Source organism: Myxine glutinosa, chromosome 4 (genome assembly GCF_964187855.1).
Source record: "Myxine glutinosa chromosome 4, kmMyxGlut1.1, whole genome shotgun sequence".
NCBI lineage: Eukaryota > Metazoa > Chordata > Myxini > Myxiniformes > Myxinidae > Myxine > Myxine glutinosa.
The window spans coordinates 191,972,408-191,992,300 of NC_136264.1; the positions used below are offsets into that span (position 1 = coordinate 191,972,408).

Consider the following 19,893-nt stretch of genomic DNA (forward strand, 5'->3'; position numbering starts at 1 on the left):
TAGATTTAACTAAAATCTGCCGTTCCAGTGACGTCCTGTCTGGGAGTGTTAGGTCGTGGCCGTCAAAAGATCCCATGGTTCGACCCTAAAAGAGCAAGTGACATTGCCGGCACCTGGGTTAAATTTTCATCGAGATGAAATCGTTAATGGAAGTAAGTTGTAAGTGGGTGTGGATGCTAAGCTTGGTTAGACCATCTCAACGAAGATACTATGAAAATTATGGGAATTTCCCAAAGGGGAAATTTCCAATGTTTGCCAACAACGGAGGAACTCCAACAACTCGGTTTTGCAGCACATTGTGGACCGGTGCGATCAGAACATTCGACGCCCATGGATATTTGTTCACGAATGCAGATGGAAGGAGCATATTCTGATTCACTCGGAATATGAACTGCACTCTCGATGCATCGCGGCACTGGGCGGCACACAGCGGAATGTGTGCTGTTTCCATGGACATTTAATATCAAACTCTACCGTTATTATTTGGCACAGAGGTGACTCCACTGCTGTGATGAATGGCAACTTTGCACACACACGAATTTATTAGCACATGAAGCAGGCCTTGTTTTCCAAATAAACATTAATTTATTGTGTTATAATCTACAATTTAATAAATATGCCTACAGTACAGCATAGAAATCTCATTAGGGACAAACTACTTGCTTTTTTTTTTTTCCTGAAATATCAAACAAAGGAAATACACAAGTGAAAATCTTCCTCCATGCTTTTGGCACAAGGGCCACATAATTGGCTGTAAAAATGGTGTTTGTCGCTTCATCACCGCATTGTTCAAAGCCACAAAGCACAAACTCCCTTCATTTCTCAGAAGCCAAATATCCCCGACCCCTTCCCCCTCCAAATTGTGGTCCGGGTCTCATGGTGAAGCACAAAGCACAACAATGTGTGACTTACTCAAACTGAATTCGGAGGTGACACTCTGGTGCTGCCCATGGTTACCAAAGTATAAACTTCCAGCCTTTGGGCCTTTCGGATCAAAAGCATCTGTCGTGCCACGTTTCCAATCTCACGTTTCAAATATCGAATGGATTTGGATCAAAATCTCATGCCAAGAGTGTTGAATTCCTCCAAGTACACCAGAGCGGAGCTTGGGTTTAAACTACAAGCTGTTCAGTCACAAATCCCTCATTGCCAGTTTTACCACAGTGATGCCACCACTTCGTGCACACTTTGCAGTGACAAACCCGACTGAAAAATTCCCTTAACATAATCTCTGTGAACTCCTCGTGCGTCAACCCATTCCCTATCCCAGCTGGAGGGGACAAAAGGCATCGGTGCTGGCAAACGGTAAGTCGGCAAGTCACGAAGTACAATCATGACGTGGACAAAGGAGAAGTGGCATATCACGCTGCACCGAGAAGCTGGGAACACAGAGATGGTAAATACCTGACTTGACAGGTACATCGGACAAAAGGCAATCTTGCAGACAACGCAAAAACGACAAAAAAAAAATCCAGAGGTTGGACACATGACGGGGGATAGTGGAACTATTTGAACGATAGTGAACTATAGACTATTTACAAAAAAAAAAAAAATACCCAACAGGACACGTAGAGAGTAAAATCTCTCATCTCCTCCCCCATGCCTCTTCCCCCAGTATTCCCAGTGCTTCCTCTGCCAGGACAGGACACAAGCTTGAAGTTTGCAAAATGTGAGGTGGTGAGAGCCAGGTATGAGTTGGAGCCCGGATGGTGATGACGACGATGATGTGCCCACAGTTCTCGTGCACAACAAAAGCTGCCTCGATGCTGGTTTTCTCGGATGGAACCAATCTGTCAATATGGTGGTGGTTTGGCATGATGTCTTACAAAAGGTGTTTTTGAGAAATGCTGGTAAATTCTTACTAATTTAAATCAGTTTCTGCGGTTTACTTGCAGCAGCATGCTCCAACAGTGCAGCATCATACTAACCTTGGGAAGGTTTGGCAGCAAGGCCTGGCGTTCACTTTGCTGTCCTGAGCTATTTTTCACAGTTGCTGAAGTACGGCTGAATTTTCACCCCTTAAATGAACTGTCAGCTGAGCCTGAACCTTCACATACTAAACAACCTGTCAAGAAACAAGAGAGTCTGTGTAAAAATATTAAGCTTAATGAAGGGAACGGAAGGACGGAAACAGGTGTTGGAATCACGAGGGACCCACTGCTAAAACGAAAGTTGAACAAACCTCTTCCAAAGCCACTGACATAAACAAAGCTATTTCATGTTGCTGCAGAAACCTGACTACTGTCGGCGAAAAACAAATTTATTACTATTTTATTTATTTTTTACGAACTTTCCACAAAGCAAAGAAGCCGTGTCTTTCCTTCCACGATCTGCGAGATCTTCATCATTCATCGTTGCGTAAAGTCCATGACCGTATACTCTTGACATTGGATCAATGCGAGGGATGAAGCAGACCCGACAACGACACCGCTTCCAAAGCCACAAATATCACTTCGAGATGATTCAAAAAATGAAATGAGAAGCCGACTCCAAAGTTGTCCCGTGTGTAGGCATGAAAACAATATGGTTTTCATTTGGAAAGTCTACAAAGGCAAAGGGCATGAAAAAGAAGGCCCGACTCCATGCCTGGGAGTACGCAGTCTCTGTGGTAAAGAAAATGATGAGAGAAAGACATGAGACATCACACAAGTGACTGCAGGCTCTCGGCCACACTGCCGTCTTCAGGAAGGATTGCTACTCCGTTCCTCTCGGCCAAGCTGAGTCCATTCCGGGTTTCACGACTCACTACTAAGCTCAGCAGAGCTTTGTACAGGAACTGGTAGTGCTCCTGGATGGGGAAAAGTGGAGGAGGAGTGGCAGGTGGGTATAAACCAAATTTATCATACTGATAAAACAACACTTGACAAAAGTAGATAAAACAAGTAACACAAGTATCGGAAGGATCTAAAATGTATTCGGAAGTTCAGAATCACAGGAAAATCATGGATGAAACGTAACAACAATTAGGCTAAAACACACAGCCCATGGAATGGGTGTTAATGTTTTTCCCTCCTGAAAGTTTGCTTCTGTATCCATCTTGTTCCTTGCCTTTTGTGTAGTACGCACGGGCCCCAACAATGCACCAAAATGTTAATTTCAGGCACTACAGATCAACAGCATTTTCTACTCGGGAATCCGTGACGAACATTGGGGCCTGGCTTTATCCGAAATGCCCCTGTTATCGCATTACCAGAAAGTGATGCCTCCACCATTATCAGCTAGCTCCTCCAACCGCTCCCACCGATTCACAGCATCTGTCGTGATCTGAGAAATGAACCCATGAAGTAAAACATCCAGCCCAAAGCTCAGGCGCCGGCCTAGACACGTGGAATTGGGTTCTTCTTCACAGGCGACCCACCGAGAAGAAATGTATCCATGGATGGTTCGTCACGTTAGATAATGCAGAAAGACATTCGGGACCGGATCAGGAGGAAAGTCACCACGTCAGCATCCAAAATGGTTTCCTTGAAATATTAAGGAGCAGAGTAACATTCAGTGGGAAGATATTTTGATGCTGATAAACCTTACTGAGCTGCAGCCCTCTGCGGTAATCAAATGGAGGTCACAGATGAAATCGGACTGCTGTGTGATAATATAAACTTTATAATAAGGAAAAGCCAAAATTATTACTTGATTATCTCTGAACATCAAATAGCGACCTTTCCTCTGCTGTCGCCGGCAATGCAGCCCTTCTGGAATGGTGAAGATAGTACACGTCTTTGATTTGAGTCTTGCGGTTCAGTTCAAGTTGAAAAATAGGAAAACGATTTCATTCAGAAGGCCGTATTCCATCAGGAAATTAATCCCCTTGACGTGAAAACCTTGCCAAGTGACGACTGACTGATGGTAACAGGTTTTCAATTGCTGAGCTACGTACGAGGCAGTTTGCCACTCTCTGGATTGGCGACACGTTCCTAGCAGCTGAAAGATCTGACAGAGCCTCTCACTCCTGGATATTCACGACGAGAGAGTTAATAAGTACATAAATCCCTAATGTGAATGAGTTACTGACAGCTACACTGTTCAGAGCCAACAGGGTTTACATTTCAAGATGTGTTCATTTGTTGAAGTAAACGTTCCCATTTGTAGTTGGTGAAAAAAACAAGAAATGAAGAGATGCATGATGTCTTGATAAGCCTGAGTTTAGAAGTGTTCTGACAATATTACAATGGTCAACTTATCAAGAGACAGTGGAAAAGGCTCACACGGCTTAGGACGGGGCCTCTGGCATTTCCGATTAACCAAAGTCCGGAGAGATTGGGCATTCAAGAACCGGGGAGGGACACCTGCTTACTAAAACTTTGCAGCACAAGGACAAGCCAAAACTTCAGTCACCAACACCGCAAACCCCCTCCCGAGGATAGGACGGGGAATGGGTTGAGGCTCAGGTGAGGCCGACAGGCCCTGGTGGGGTGAAGTTTGAGGTCAGTCAGAAGGAGGGGAAATAAATTGGCACGAGCTTGGAAATTCACGCTCTAGGCTTGCTATTAGTCCACTGGTAAGAAGCAATAATGAGAGAGCAGCTGCCCCCAGCCCGTGAGGAAATGGGTGTTCGAGCCGGTGCCCAGCTGGTGAGGCTGTAGAGAAATGAGTGGCTGGACGAGCCTGCTGGGAAGGCTAGAGCCAGAGAAAAGGCCAGATGAGGAGATGTCCCTACGGAGCTGAGTGCCTGGTGTGAGAAATTAATGTGACAGAAAAATAGACAAACGATAGTGAAGCAGTTCGCTGCTTAAAAAGCCGAAAACAAACTCTTCAGCACCGATAAACGTAGCAACGGAACACAATGTCGCGAGTACAATTGAATCGAGAGGTTGAGTGATATCACTGACCTGCTGACGCTCATTTCCATTTTCATTGGGTCAATCCATGTGATCCTGTTATTTATTGTGGATCAAACCCAGAATGACCTGTCCTAACTCTTGAAATCCTCGTGGGATCATAAGAGTACGACAGGAAAGCCAAGAGGGCGGTGCTGCTCAGAGCAATGAGAAAATCATAATGGATTGCAGGCCAGTGTCCACGGAGCTATAATAGGCCCAACTATTGGTCCGAAGAGGATGCGACACAACAATGAATAATTGTGAAGGAGTATTCCCAAGAGAATGGCGTTCTCAAGGTGGAAGGAAAACGACAAGCTAATTGGAGGCTGTGTCCTTATCACATCCATTTTCTTCAGCATGGGAGCGCACGCACTCTCCGTTAGATCCACACACTTATCACCCCAAAGGGGAATTCGATTGAACAGCACTTTTTTCGTTCCATGCGGTGACTCGTTAGAACAATTCAATCTGCGCTCTAAGATTCGTGACAATTTTTAGGTGGAAACAGGTCGTGCCCTCAACATATGTTCGCACAAAAGTAGTGGAAATGTCAACGGATGGACAATGGTGATGCAGGACCCTGTGAATATAGCTGCAAAAAACATAAACCTTAGGATGAATGGTTGTGCTGTGTCAGCTCAGGATAGGACAAATATATATATATATATATATATATATGTATATATATTTATTATTTATATTTTATATATATTTATATTTATATATTTCTCAGGATAGGATAGGATCACCGGCGTATTTGGCCATCTGTTTCAAGGTTAAAAACTCGTGGAAAAATCTTCATGCCAGTGATCCCAAGTCACTAATTCCATTCACCTTGATGAAATGGACAAAAGAGAAATGCCAAATGGTAAGGACTGTCATGTGCACTTTGTGACACGAAAACAGCAGACGAAGAACCAGCCGTGAGGCATGGTGTTCATCAGTAAAGGTGGGCTATCCTTCACCTGAAGAAGCAAAATCGTTTTGTCATCTAAAGCACCAAATCGATCCACAAACGCCTTTCTTTGTCTGTGCAAGTCAAGGAGAGGACATCGCAATGTGCGGGCTGATGCTTTGTTTGCCAACACTACGAGAAGCATTGGAATACAGACAGCCAAGTTGTTTTAGGATATGGCAGGGGTTAAAGGTCAGTTCGACGTAAGCACCAAAACAGGAGGAAAAAGGGCTTTAAAACAAAGATAACTTAGATAGGTGAACGGATTAAAAATTAAGATTAATAAGCGTATCAAGAAATGGGCCTTGTCATCTATCTGGTGCCTGAGGAATCAGCCTCTTGCGTCTTGTCCTTCAATGCGACAGTTTCTTGCCATATCATGTCATCCCACATAGGTCGATGAAGCTCTTTTCTCCTAACTTTGACCCAGATCATTAACTCTGACCCCAACTACAGTCTTTTCTACCCAACCCTTAAAACTGACCATAGTCACAATCCGAGCACCAACGCCAGCACGAACCCTAACCAAGCTCTTTTCCACTGATGCAAACCCAACATGTCCCCCCCATCTGTTACGGTCTTACCAGGTCTGTAAATGATCCAGGCCGTGCTTTTTGGATGCCCCTGGCCACCTGAAAAACATCCATGATGTTCTCCTCCTCCAACTGAGCCCAAAGTGATGCCAAGCTACAGAAGGCTGCGGCAGATACGCCACCAAGTCTGCCAACACAAGAACAAAGACAACGGTTGGAACACTTGCTTCAAATTTGATAAATACGAGGCTATATTTCCTCATGAGAGCAGAAATGTTGATTGTTGTGCTCCAATCACAATTCTCTTGTTATACGGGTCAAAATGTGATCCAACTGAAAACCTGTCAAACCCAGCAAGCTCGCCAATAACTTTTCCCCTTGAGGAAAAGCAGATTTTAAAAATTTCATTTTTATGGTGATCTACAAAGGAGTTTGTACCAATAAGAAGGATATTATAGGACAGTAGATGGACATAACATCATAGTAGAAATGGGATTTTAACTGGGACTATGAGTCATGGACTAGGTTCTCAGATGAGGACACCAAAGAGGCCGACCCAAGTTATACGGATCTTATCAATAGGCAAGATGCTCTGTTGGCAATTAGCGGACGATTGTCAATAAACTTACTGATCATGAACAATAATGGGACGTTCGGAGGTCATCTTCTCATCGTTCATGATGGTGATGAGTTCAAAGGCTCCGCTGATTGGTCCGTCGGGGTTAGGCCATCGCGGGCACTTGATGAGCTTTAGCTCCAGAGGCCTCTCCGACTGTGGAATGGGTAATGGTAAACATATTATGGACCTACGCTAGGCACTTGTCCAGTCTGTTATCAAATACATTCATTGTGCTGAGGTACTGGCAATGAACAGAGATATAGGAAATTGGGATGTACATGGGAGAGATGAGAAAAAATGGGTTTCTGATGTCAGGTGTGATTGATGGGACACAGGAGGTGAGAAAGTGCTCTCCTGAAATGATGCTCAGATGCTGCCACGGCATGTATGTAGGCATCTGTGTGTGTGTGTTGGCATGTGTGTGTGTGTGTGTGTTGGCATGTGTGTATGTAGGCATATGTGTGTGTGTATGTAGGCACATGTGTGTGTGTGTGTGTGTGTGTGTGTGTGTGTGTGTGTGTGTGTGTGTGTGTGTGTGTGTGTGTTGGCATGTGTGTGTGTGTGTATGTAGGCATATGTCTTTTTTTTTTTCTTTTCTTTTTTGCATACAGAATCGAGGCTCGTGAAAGAGCTAACATTTATTTCACAAACAAATCAACCAGACAAACAAAATATACAAAAAGAGGGAGTGGAAGACAAGATGGGGAGAGAAGGGGAAGTGTGTCTGTGTGTGTGTGTGTGTTGGCATGTGTGTGTGTGTGTGTGTGTGTGTGTGTTTGTGTGTGTGTGTGTGTGTGTGTAGGTATATGTATGTGTGTGTGTGTGGGCATGTGCATGTGTGTGTGTGTTGGCACATGTGTGTATGTAGGCACATATGTGTGTGTGTATGTGTGAGTTTAGGCATGTGTGTGTGTGTAGGCATGTGTGTGTGTGTATGTGTGTGCATCGTAGGCACGTGTGTGTGTATAGGCATGTGTGTGTGCATAGGCATTTGTGTATGTGTGTGCAAGTGTGTGTGTGTGTGTGTTTGTGTGTGTGTGTGTGTGAAAGCACATACATGTGTGTGTGTGTGTGTGTGTGTTTGTGTGCACGCTTGTGTGTTGGTGTGTGTAGGCATGTGTGTGTGTGTACATAGGCGTGTGTGTGTGTGTACATAGGCGTGTGTGTGTGTGTAGGCATGTGTGTGTGTGTGTAGGCATGTGTGTTTGTGTGTGTGTGTGTGTGTGTAGGCATGTGTGTGTATGTGTGTGTGTGCGTGCGTGTAGGCACATACATGTGTATGTGTGCACGCGTGTGCGTTTGTGTTTGTGTGGATGTGTACATCTGTTTGTGTGTGTGTGTGTGTGTGTGTGTGTGTGTGTGTGTATATGTGTGCATGCATGCGCGTGTATGCAGAAGCGAACCTGCCGTCCAAACATGAGCAGGTTGAAGACAGCCAGGCGCTCTGCTCCGGCAAGCTGCACGCAGTCTTCCTTGAGCAATTTCACGCAGAAATTGCCACAATTCAGCGCCTTGTCACGGATTGGCCAGTAAACGTATTCCTCCTCCATCTGTATGCGCGTCAAAGGAATGAATTTGCCAAAAGGACGCAGAGGTGTTTGAGGAGGGTTATGGGGAAAAGGTGTTGGAAGGAGATGGAAGGCAAAAGGTGAATTGAAATTCATGCGTGAAGTCTCCGAACGTGGTGGGTACGTCGCAAATACACTTTCAGTGTCATAGTCAGGTTCACTATGTTTTTTCGTTCAAAATCATGGTAGATTAGCAAACCTATACATTTTTGTAAACGTTATTACATGGAAAATCTAAAAATCAATGTTTACATTTGCCAATTCCGACCAATTCGATTCGACCAATTCGACCAATCGACCAATTCCATTCGACAAATTCGACCAATTCGACCAATCTACCAATTCCATTCGACCAATTCGACCATTCGACCAATCGCTTCGATCGACCATTCGACCAATTCGATCGATTCGATTCGATTCGATTCATCGAATTCGATTCGATCGACCATTCGACCAATTCGATTTGCCAATCAATTTGACCGACCTTTGCTTGTGTGGAACGGACTGTGAAAACGATGCGGACTATATTGTCGGATACGACACACAGGACAGTGATGACGAACTCTAAATGGCATATTCTCTAATCGTGTATGTTTGATGCCATTGACTGCCTGTGTATATTTTGTCATTGACTGCCTGTGTAGATGTGAAGTTATACTGACTGCATGTGTATATACGATTTTGCTGACTGCCTGTGTATGTTTGGTGATATGAATTATTGTGACACATTTTGATGTTATTAACTGCCTGTACAAAATGATAACATGTATTTGATTATGCAACTTATCGCGAATATAAAGACAGTATTTTGCAATTCAAAACCTTTGATTCGTGTCTTACCATTCCCCATAGCACTAATTTGATACTTTCATTGGATTCCTTGTCCCTGAAAATATAGGTTTAGTATATTTTAAAAAGTTTTTAGGGTAATTAGAGGCAGAAATAGAACAAAATATGTATTTTACAGTGGCCATTTTGAAAATCCAAAATGGCCGCCATACAGGTATCTCTCCAAATGTAAACATTGATTTTTAGTTTCCTTACGCTATACCCTTTCCAAAAATGTATAGGTTTGCTAATCTTCCACGATTCTGAACGAAATATAATTTATTGACATGGTGAACCTGACTATCACTTACTGCAATGTATTTTGTCTGTCATTGTACCAAGAATCCTGGCCAAGCCACAGCATGACAAACCCCTCAACAATGTTTTTATATTATAACAATAATGTAACAATGGTGCAGCTGGCGAGGTTGATTGGCATGTGAATTTTTAAAGAAACTTTACCTCTTATTCTGGGGACAGGATAGAAGAAGGGGGTTGAGTCTGGGGATACAATATCAATGTTCGAGTTTAAACAAAGACAAATGACCCATTTCCAAATGCACAGCAAGTTGAGGTGCACATCTACAGGGACAGGCTCGGAGTGCCCTTGAGAAATCACGATGACCTTGCCTCGGGACGCTGAAATGGACCCCATTACAGCAAAGCTGCCAGTACTTTGGTGGATGGGCAATCAGCGGGTGTGAATGTGGGAGCTATACAGCTTCGTAATGTCCCACACTCGTGTTGGATGGTCCATCTAGCTTGGAACACTCACTTGAGTGCAGGCGTGATGCACCGTGGGCTCGGAAATAAATGTTCAAATTGCAGCACTCACCACCCCCCCCTCCTTCCCTCTCATCTCCCCTGCCTGCATTGTGCTGTATTCGGACGTGCGAACCTCTGCAGTAGCAGGTGCACCACGACAGCATGCTAATATCAGTGCATTCCTGTTTATTGGTGATGTGAACTTGTGCACACACAGATGCAATATTACCACTAGCTATGCTAACTCACCTCACGTCTGCTAATTACTCCCGCCAGGGAGTAATGCATTCGATCGTGTCCGTGTGTGTGTGTGTTTGTTAACAAGATATCTGGAAAAGTTCTGAACGGATTTGGATGAAAGTTGGTGGGATGATTGCCCTTGGGATAAGGAAGAATTGATTAGTTTTTGGTGAAGCTCAGGATATTATTCCAGATCCGGGAATTTTTTGAAGGATTGTTTACCATTGGTAGGGCTCATTTTTTTTTTTACCATTATCTTCTATATTTACATTGTGATATGAAAATAGTTTTCATATTTGTTTTAAATGTAGTTTAAACTCGTGGTTATGCGTTAGAGCGGTGTATTTTGTAAGCAGCGTCGTCTTCAAGGTTCTTTTTATTTATTTATAATAAAGACATATTCTGTCATTTTAAAACCACAAAAGTGTGTATTCGGACTCCCCGTTTCATAAAATGTATCGTTTGATACGTATAATGCTTTAAAACTGCTTTTTTTTCCCTTTTCTTTTTTACCTCAGAAGAGATCAACATTTACCTCAGCGAATGTCAATCGCGGTGTCAGTATTTGATGAACTTATAAAGACTTAGGTGAGTTATAAGTGTGATAAGCATGTGCACGGGATTCTTCCCAGAAGAATGAGTGGTCGCATTAGCTTGAACGACCTAAAATGAGCGAGTTTTGTTTTGACGTTTGGGCCAGTTTTACATGTTGTATCCCTAAGGAATGAAACAAACGTTTTCCTGGCTTACAATATTATTTGAAGTCACACATTCCTCAAAATACACTCACTTATATAGAATTGAACGCTGAATCCGAAAATGTAAGTGAAATTGCCTTGTTTAAAAAAAAATTATCTTCTATAATCTATATATTCTAAATATATATCTGTGCATTGTCTGTCTTGTGTTGTCTTGTCTTGTGTTGTCACTGAACTACTCCTTCAAACTTTTGTGAAATCGTACTATTCCAACTTGACCCACGGCGGGAGTATGCGCTCTACTGAGTGGCGTTCTAGTTGTATGATGTTTTTGCAGGAATGTAGCATTCCTTACCTTTTTGTGTATATTGTACTATACAGCACCAAAAATGGCCTCTTAGGAACCTTTCCAAATAATGGATGAAAGACAACCAACCATGGGAGTAACTACAACTCAAACCTTTTCTGAAAGACTTGAAACAACAAAACCATGAGAAAGAATCTTCTTGCAGCGAGAAATGTTTTCTCGTTGTTTTTCTTGTTTCAAGAAAACTTATTATTTGCAGAAAATATTTTCTTTCTTGGAATTGTATTTTTGCAGTAAATCTTGCGGAATGCAGACATGCTATCGGGGTCTGGAGTCATGTTTCTTGGGTAACAATGTTAAGAATTCGCCATGAAAATGTTTTCCGGTGCATTCTGAACCAATTATTTCAGAAAAGTTACAACCAGGTCTTTAACCCTTTGAGTACGGATGACGTCCGGTGCCGCAACCCGCGAAAAAGTTTTGTGTACGGATGACTTTACTACACGTCATCGACTATACCTATAAATAGATCGCCAGTACGTGGTTGCAATCCCGTACCAAAATGCCAAATTAATCCCGTACCGGGGGTATTTTTATCAAAAAAAAATCCCGTACTCAAAGGGTTAAAACAGCTGTTCAGCACAATCTCTTGTCTTCCCCCATCCAAAACCTTGATCTTTTCTAACCCCATTAATTCACCCCAGATCCACTTTTTTGAAATCCCGACTTCTTTCCTGGAAGTCCTAGCAGTGTCCATGTGTTTTATACCTCTACCACCCGAACCACCCCCCCACCCCCTTCCCACGCATCCTCCCCCCAAGTCCTCTCCCTCCCACAGATCTCCCGATGTCCCTGCTCTCAAATGTTGTACAATAAATGAATTATTACCTTCGCAAAAGCGGAAGGTTATGTTTTGATCGCTGTGTATTTATTTGTATGTCTGTGTGTGTGTATGTTAATCGCATAACTCAAAAAGTATTCAACCGAACTGCATGAAATTTGGTGGGATGATTGGTTATTATACGGGACACATTTGATTAGATTTTGGGAAACAGATTTGCTCAAATTCTGACTATTTTTAACTCGATCGTATTTCACTCAAAGTTATGAGCGACTGAAGAAGAAGATGTCCATCCAGGACGTCATCACTATAACGCGATCTCCCGCGATCATTTCAACCTCAAAAAAAATTATAATTGCAGATTTGACAATAGATGAGGCATATTAACAAACGAATGAAACAGATTTGCTCAAATTCTGACTATTTTTAACTCGATCGTATTTCACTCAAAGTTATGCGCGACTGAAGAAGAAGATGTCCATCCAGGACGTCATCACTATAACGCGATCTCCCGCGATCATTTCAACCTCAAAAAAAATTATAATTGCAGATTTGTCAAGAGATGAGGCATATTAACAAACGAATGAAACAGATTTGCTCAAATTCTGACTATTTTTAACTCGATCGTATTTCACTCAAAGTTATGAGCGACTGAAGAAGAGGATGTCCATCCAAGACGTCATCACTATAACGCGATCTCCCGCAATCATTTCAACCTCAAATGAAATTCAAATTGCAGATTTGTCAATCGGGGAGGCATATTAACAGACGAATACCACCACATGGATGTGATTACAATATCAAACTTTTGGCGGGATAGAATGGTTTAATTTGAAACAAATCTTCCCGCATGACAACGTAGGTGTGGCTTTGCTACACAGATCTTGTAGTCTTTTATTTTGGCAACAAAAGTAGCTGCGGCGAAGGTATGCGCTCTACCGAGTGCCCGTTCTAGTTATTATTGTGTGCTTTCTTCTCTCTCCCCATCTTGTCTCCCACTCCCTTTATCTAATGTTTTATGTGTCAGTTTGTCTTTTTGTGATTAATGTTAGGTCTTACACGAGCCTCGATCTTGTATACAAAATAAATTCAGTGCTGTAATGGTTGGGGGCCCTGCCCTGAGTTGGGGAGGTCGGCGGTTCGAACCCGACCCCAGTCAACACGTACCAAAGACTTGGTATGTTATTGATTCCTTGCTTGACACTCAGCAATTAAAAAGGATGAACACAGACAAACAACCATAGGTTGGCAACCATTCCAGATGATTGATGGGCATCACGGCCCTCCTCCTGTATTGAAGCTATTTATAAGAGAACTCAATAAAAAATACAACAAAGAGCAAATTTCAAGAACTATTTACACTTTCTTTCCTCAGAATGTTGTGCATGCTCGGTGATTGTTACAGCAGTCAGGAGGCCCTTGACCATCTTCAGCTGGTTGTAGTCGTCAGCTGTTTGGTTCACTTGGTGTGTGTCTCTCTACAGACGTCCGTTTACGATCGAGGAGGAACTTAATTTCAATTGAATGTTACACTTTGTACACAAATCGGAAGACGACCTGCAGTTTAGCAGTACTTTGACTCTGAATTTGTCCCAATCGTGCGTGCGCCAAGAGAAGTAAGATTATCATTTTACTGTCTGCTTGTCTGGCAGTGAAACAAAATTGAAAATCATTCTAAAAAGGAAATGTACTGTTTTTAAGGAAGTTGTAGAGGACACAAACAACAGGCAGGAAGAAATAATGTAACGTGTTAAATAAGGTGGTGTAAAAGATGTTGCATCAATGGTGGTAAACTTCAGAGTTTTTCCATTTTTTTTCCCTACAACCCTTAAAAATTAATTTTATTTCAATTTAATTATATACTTGAACATAAATCACCTTTTTGACACTTTCAAAAACCTTTATCTTGTAGTACTTGGACAAAATATTACAGCATTTTATATCATTACAACCAATTAAATTTGACGCTCACAGACCCTGCCTCCCTCCTTTTTCTCAGACTGTGTAGGGTAAGGTTTTCTATGAACTCTCGAACTGAGATTCTTGCTTTGACTTATTTGTGCCCACATTGCCAAAACTGCGCCAGCCCGCTTGAACGGCTTCATTTTGCCAAACAGCTCGAGAATATCACATGGCTCGAGGTGAGATTTCCCCAGAATCAGAAAGTTTATCAAATATGCAAGTTGCATGGAGAATGAGCGCAAGCATGCATACCTACAGAAATACAGGTGGAATATTACCATCAGCTATGCTCAGTCACGTAATATTCGCTGATTGTTAAATAGTATATGCAAGAGTGCTGCTCGGCTGCCTGCCAGCATCATGGAGAGGCTGGTACCCAGATTCCTCCAGGAAATGATGGCACTTCTCCCGAGCTCTTCTCCCTAAGTTAAGCCAACGATTTTGCATGGATGTCAGACGCAAAAGGGATTTTGAAAATTATTAGAATCTGTCAAAATCGTTCGATTTTTGGTGTAAATCGGAAGATTAGGAGGGTTTACATATTTGGGGGAATGAAAATCACGAGTTCTCCTGCCACATCAGGGAACTTCGAACTACTGAGCATGACATCGGATGATCAAACCTGTACAGCTTACAATGTGAAGGTAAATGTTGACATTCATTCATATTGGAATCTCCCGCGATTAAGCTGAGTATATGGGCCTATCACTTTCCCATCGCAGACTGGTCGGCGGTGTCTCTGTCTTCCACCACCTCTTTTCTGGATTTGCACCATCTACTCTTTCTGCGCTTTGCTCCATCTCTCCCTTGGTTTCTACAGGATACATGCGTATTTCTACACCAGCATTCCCTTCTCGTCAAACTCCCAAAATACAGAACCACTGCTCACCTCCACTCATTTGTTCCTCTTTTTTTCCTGCCCCTGGAACCACATTCCACACTTTATTCAATTTCATTCACCACCATTTCAGATCATCCCCCAATACAAAACCATGATCTTTTCTACACCCATTAGACCATCCCCATCCCCTCTAAACTATGCTTCTGTATCCATATTGTCCAATCCTTATGTTCTCCCTACCACTCATCATTACTCGCATTCCTTATTTGTCCCTATCTGTTTATTTTCTCCCTCGGACCTGATGTTGGCATTCTCCCCCTTCCCTTTCTGCTGTTCCTTTTGTTATGTTGCATCCTGATCCGTTCTGTGTTCCAGCTCTTACACGAGCCTTGAATCTTTATACAAAATGTCAATAAAGCCTATATAAAACGTTCATCTCGAAGTGGAAGAAACCATTTTTTCCAGAAATTAATAAAATCTTCTGAAGCCCCTTTTCACATTAGAAAGGAGGTGATTATGATGGGATCTGATAGAAATGTTTAAGGTATAAGATAATGAAGGGCATTAGATAAAGTAAGTGCAGAAAAGTTTTTCAGCAGAATAGACCCTTTCTGTTGAAAAACTCTTGTGCACTTATTTTATCTCATTATCTTCATTATCTTCAACATTGCTATCAGATCACAAGGCCACAGCCTGAGAGTGAAGAAGAGGAGAGCTAGAACACGATTAATGCAGGGGTCTTTCACTCAAAGAGTAGTCATTCAAGCATGGAAGGGTCTCCCTATCAAGATCCAGTGGAGATAGAGGGATACTGGCAGGACTTGTAGGTAGGTGGCGTGTGCATGGATGCGTAAAGGTAACTGCTGTTCATTGAGCGCAGGCATGATCGGTCAAATGACCTCCTGCACCAAAGTTTGTTGTTGTTGTTGAGCAAATCTCTTGTTGTCACAATATTCAGCGTCCATATATTTGGGGCAAGTATTGTTAAAACGAATAAAAGTCATCACTTTTAACACCAACTATCCCTCAACCCAACACTCTCTCTCGCTCTCTCTCTTGTGTCACATCTACTCCCACCCATGCAGCTAAGCAACAACAGAGGACAGTGCTCCAATCTCATGGCTCTCTCCCAATAGGTCACCGTCTTTCCCCAGATGTCACCTGTCTAACAGAAACCTTTCTTTCACAGCATACCCGAAAAGCATTCATCTCCCTCTCTGGTTATTCATTGTGCTTATCTGACAGATGCAACACTCGTGTTGGTGACAGTGTCCATGTGCTCTATGTCAGGAGCTCTTTTCCCCCAAAATCCCTGCCAGCCCTGTCTTCCCAACAATCTGAATGTAATATATCTGGATCCATGACCCTGTCTGCAGGAAAGTCTTGCTTACAGTATGTGTGCTGTACTGTATTGCCTTCTTTAATGTGATGACTATGTATGAGGGAATGTAGCCCTCTCAGTGAACATCGTCTCTCTATTATACCTCTTTTTCAGAGAAACATTTCGACTCATGGAAGACCGAGGTGACAGAGGATAAAAAGGAAGCGTATACAAAGAGTGCATGTGGCAGTGGGGCCATAGTCAAACACAACAAGCAGTGGAATTAATTAAGGGGAAAAGAGGAGGGAAGGAAACACAGTACCCTGCAAGTACAAGGGTTGGGCTCAGTATAGTTCATGAGGATAGAAAGGATTGTAGGTAGCGATGGGAGATGGCATGAGCTGGTGCTGTACCACCTGCCCAACCCTCTTACTTGTAGGTTACTGCATTTCCTCACCTGCCTCCCCTTTTCCCATTCGTTATTTCCCTTGTTTGGCGTGTCCAAATGTGGCCGCATCACCCCACTGTCAGGAGGTTGCTGTTTGCCCTCTGTATACTTGCTCTTCCATGAACCTCTATTTTCTTCACAAAAACAGATCTTTTAATGCAGAAAACTCCTACACCCTCACCATATCTCAACATAACGACTGGCTGGAAAATTGCTCAATTGATTTCTGTGGTCAGCCTCTGTGCGCTGAACTCCATTCAGTGAACTCTATTCAATGTACAATGTGCGCTCTGTGGGTTCATCAAAAATGTAGTGGTGTGAGAGGGTCATTAACCAGTGTGGCAGCTACATTCAAATGTAAGGTGTGCACAGAGGGAGCTGCAGATGGAGGAAATGTTGAGTTGGATCTTGGAGACGGCATGAAGCTGGAAGGTGTGAAAACATTTTGCTACCTCGGAGACATGCTGAATGGAGAAGGTGGATCAGACTCGGCAACGGTTGCTAGAGTGAGATGTGCATGGAAGAAGTTTCGGGAACTGAGTGGCGTGCTGATGAGGAGGGGAGTGTCGTTGAAGCTGAAGGGAAAGGTGTATGCTATGCTGCATGTGTGAGAAGTGTTATGATTTATGGGGGCGAGACATGGGTAATGAACGTAGAGCAGCAAAGAAGGCTGGAAAGGGCGGAAATGCGAATTGTTCGGTGGATGTGTGGAGTATCGTTGAGAGAGAGGAAGACAAATGATGAATTGCGAAAGATGATGGGAATAGAGCCTGTGATTGATGCTGTGAAGAGAAACAGGTTGAGATGGTTTGGTCATGTGTTGAGGAAGGATGAAAGTGACTGGTTGAGAAGAGTGATGGAAATGAATGTAGAAGGAAGTAGAGGACGGGGAAGACCAAGAAAGACTTGGCTATAGATGGTGGAAGAAGAAATGTGGGCAAGGGGGTTAACAAGGGGAGATGCAGAAAATAGGGCAAAATGGAGAAGATTGTCATGGGGACCGCAAGGCTAACCCCTGCTCTAGCAGGGAAAATGGCCTTAAAATGCATGTTGTTTGTTGTTGTTGGTCAGCCTCTGTGAGAGGTACAATCACTGGAGCTGCTGGGGCTCACCTTCAACAATAACCTATCTTGGGCAGTCATATCTCGAACCTGGCCTTCAAAACCAGTTACTGCCCCAGTGGGGTCCAGTCCACTGCTGTTCTTGACTTATAAGTGTGCATCGTCTTAATTACAAGTTCCATGGAAAATGGCTCTCCACTAACAGCTGCTGGTCATGGAGTGTTAGGCCGTTCACATCAAAGGCATGTTGCAAAAGGAAGACCGAGTATTAGGGTCTGCTCTCACTCACTTCAGGCAAGTTGGTGGTCTTGCAGTCTTTTACTATCTCTCTTCTGGTCTTGCTTCCCCTGCATTCTCAACTCTCAGGTCACAGCAATTACACCAGCAACCATTACCTTGTTACACTTCCCAAGTATAAGCTGAATGATCAACTTCGTTCTTTCATTGCCTTTTCCTCTCACAAGTGGAACGGTGTTCAAGTCTCTTGTCTTGTGCCCTCACTAGATCTTCAAGTATACTGCTCATACTGCTCACTGCTCACCACCATGTCAAGGTCTTTCCCATTTCCACGTGCAAGTTTTTCTTCACCTAATCAGACCCTGTCCTTTTTTTATTCGTAACTCCCCTCCCTGTGTTGTTGTGCAACTGTGCATTCTCATCCAACTTTCCTTTTAAATCCATTTTCTAGCTATTGACCTTTTTGTTCTACTCTTTCATGCACCTCGACACCTGTATAAAAAAAAGATAATGAACAAGCGTTACGCCTAGGTCCCCCGTCGTTGAAGTGATGTGAGTTGACAAAGTGGAACTTCTAATCTGGTGTGTGGGTGTGTCTCCAACCCACTCGCAAATATTATCGACTCTTCCATGTTTCCTGCATCTTCCACTTTGTCAACTCACATCACTTCACCGACGGGGGACCTATATAGGCGTAATGCGCTTGTTTTGTTGGTTTCGGTAGTGAGTTCGTGTGAATAGTTATGAAACTAGGTGGCATATTAAAAATCAATCTTTGCACACCTTTTATATTTTTCTAGTGTGGCAGTTGGTGGCCATTTGAGTGGATGACTTTTTTTTAATACCCCTGAGATAACAGAGAATTCATAGCTTTAATACCACTTGTTAGGTACATTCAACAGCCACTAATTTCTAACTGAAGGCACAGAAAGGAAGCAGTGGGAGTAAAAATGTGCCCTGGGCCAATATGATGTCTATACTATCCTGTTATGAGCTGTGCTGCTGTCAGCTATGATTTAGAGAAGAACAAATGAACAACAGCAAATACTTGGGATAAGATAAAGAGGATGTTGAGTAATGGTGGTGACCAGAATTCCGAAGAACTAACACGTGTGATCCTGTGCGATGATTATTCCCTTGAATCAAGAGAGGACGAAAATGAGCGAGGCCAGTCAAAGGATCGGGGATGGAAGGGATTTATCAAAATTGCATTAACAGTGCGCCACTAGTGATGAACTGGCCTGTCCATGGAAGGAGGCTTTGCATTTCGTATGTCGGACTACTTTACATTCAAACCTGTGGATGTCAGAAAAGCAAGTTGCTACATTTTAACGAACGCTTGTCAAATCCCAAATGAATATACATTTGAGCCAAGAAATCTGGCTTTTAGGATTCAACTGACTGGAAATTGCTCCAGTGTGTGTCATTATCCAGAGAAAGGTAACACGGATTTAATCACAAGCGATTTCTGCACACTTCTCCCCAATCATAGCCTCTCCGAAAGAATGTAATTGCTATTTGACAGAGTTATGAAAGCGGCTTTAGGCGTTTGATGGTTCTTTGTACCAAACAAAGGATTTAATCAGCTACACTCGAATAAAGTGGATAAACCCATCCGTGATGCGTCGTGGTGACCCTTCCCCTCTCTGGCTAGTGAATGCGATACAATCATGCGACACGGCTGGTACTTCATTCGTGAAGCAAAAGTCGAGAGAGGGTGGACGAGATTGAATGCAGCAATGGAACATCACGGGTGTGCTGCGGCGGTGTCTATAAAACACAACGATGCGTAAAGAGTAGAGCGACACACCAATAATTCCATCAAAACCAGGCCTCAGATGTTGCACAG

At 43.0% G+C, this 19,893-nt stretch overlaps 1 protein-coding gene across 1 annotated transcript in view; it reads right to left on the minus strand.

The window, feature by feature from the left end:
• Positions 1 to 512: 512 nt before the first annotated feature.
• LOC137426001 (receptor-type tyrosine-protein phosphatase gamma) overlaps positions 513 to 19,893 on the minus strand; it is a 383,032-nt gene continuing 363,651 nt past the window's right edge. Inside the window, exons 14-17 of the mRNA XM_078776830.1 lie at positions 8,331 to 8,477; positions 6,938 to 7,080; positions 6,360 to 6,495; positions 513 to 2,788 (exon numbers count right to left, since the gene is read on the minus strand). Coding sequence (XP_078632956.1) covers positions 2,642 to 2,788; positions 6,360 to 6,495; positions 6,938 to 7,080; positions 8,331 to 8,477 — 573 coding nt within the window. The 3' untranslated portion in view covers positions 513 to 2,641. The remainder of the gene's footprint in view (positions 2,789 to 6,359; positions 6,496 to 6,937; positions 7,081 to 8,330; positions 8,478 to 19,893) is intronic.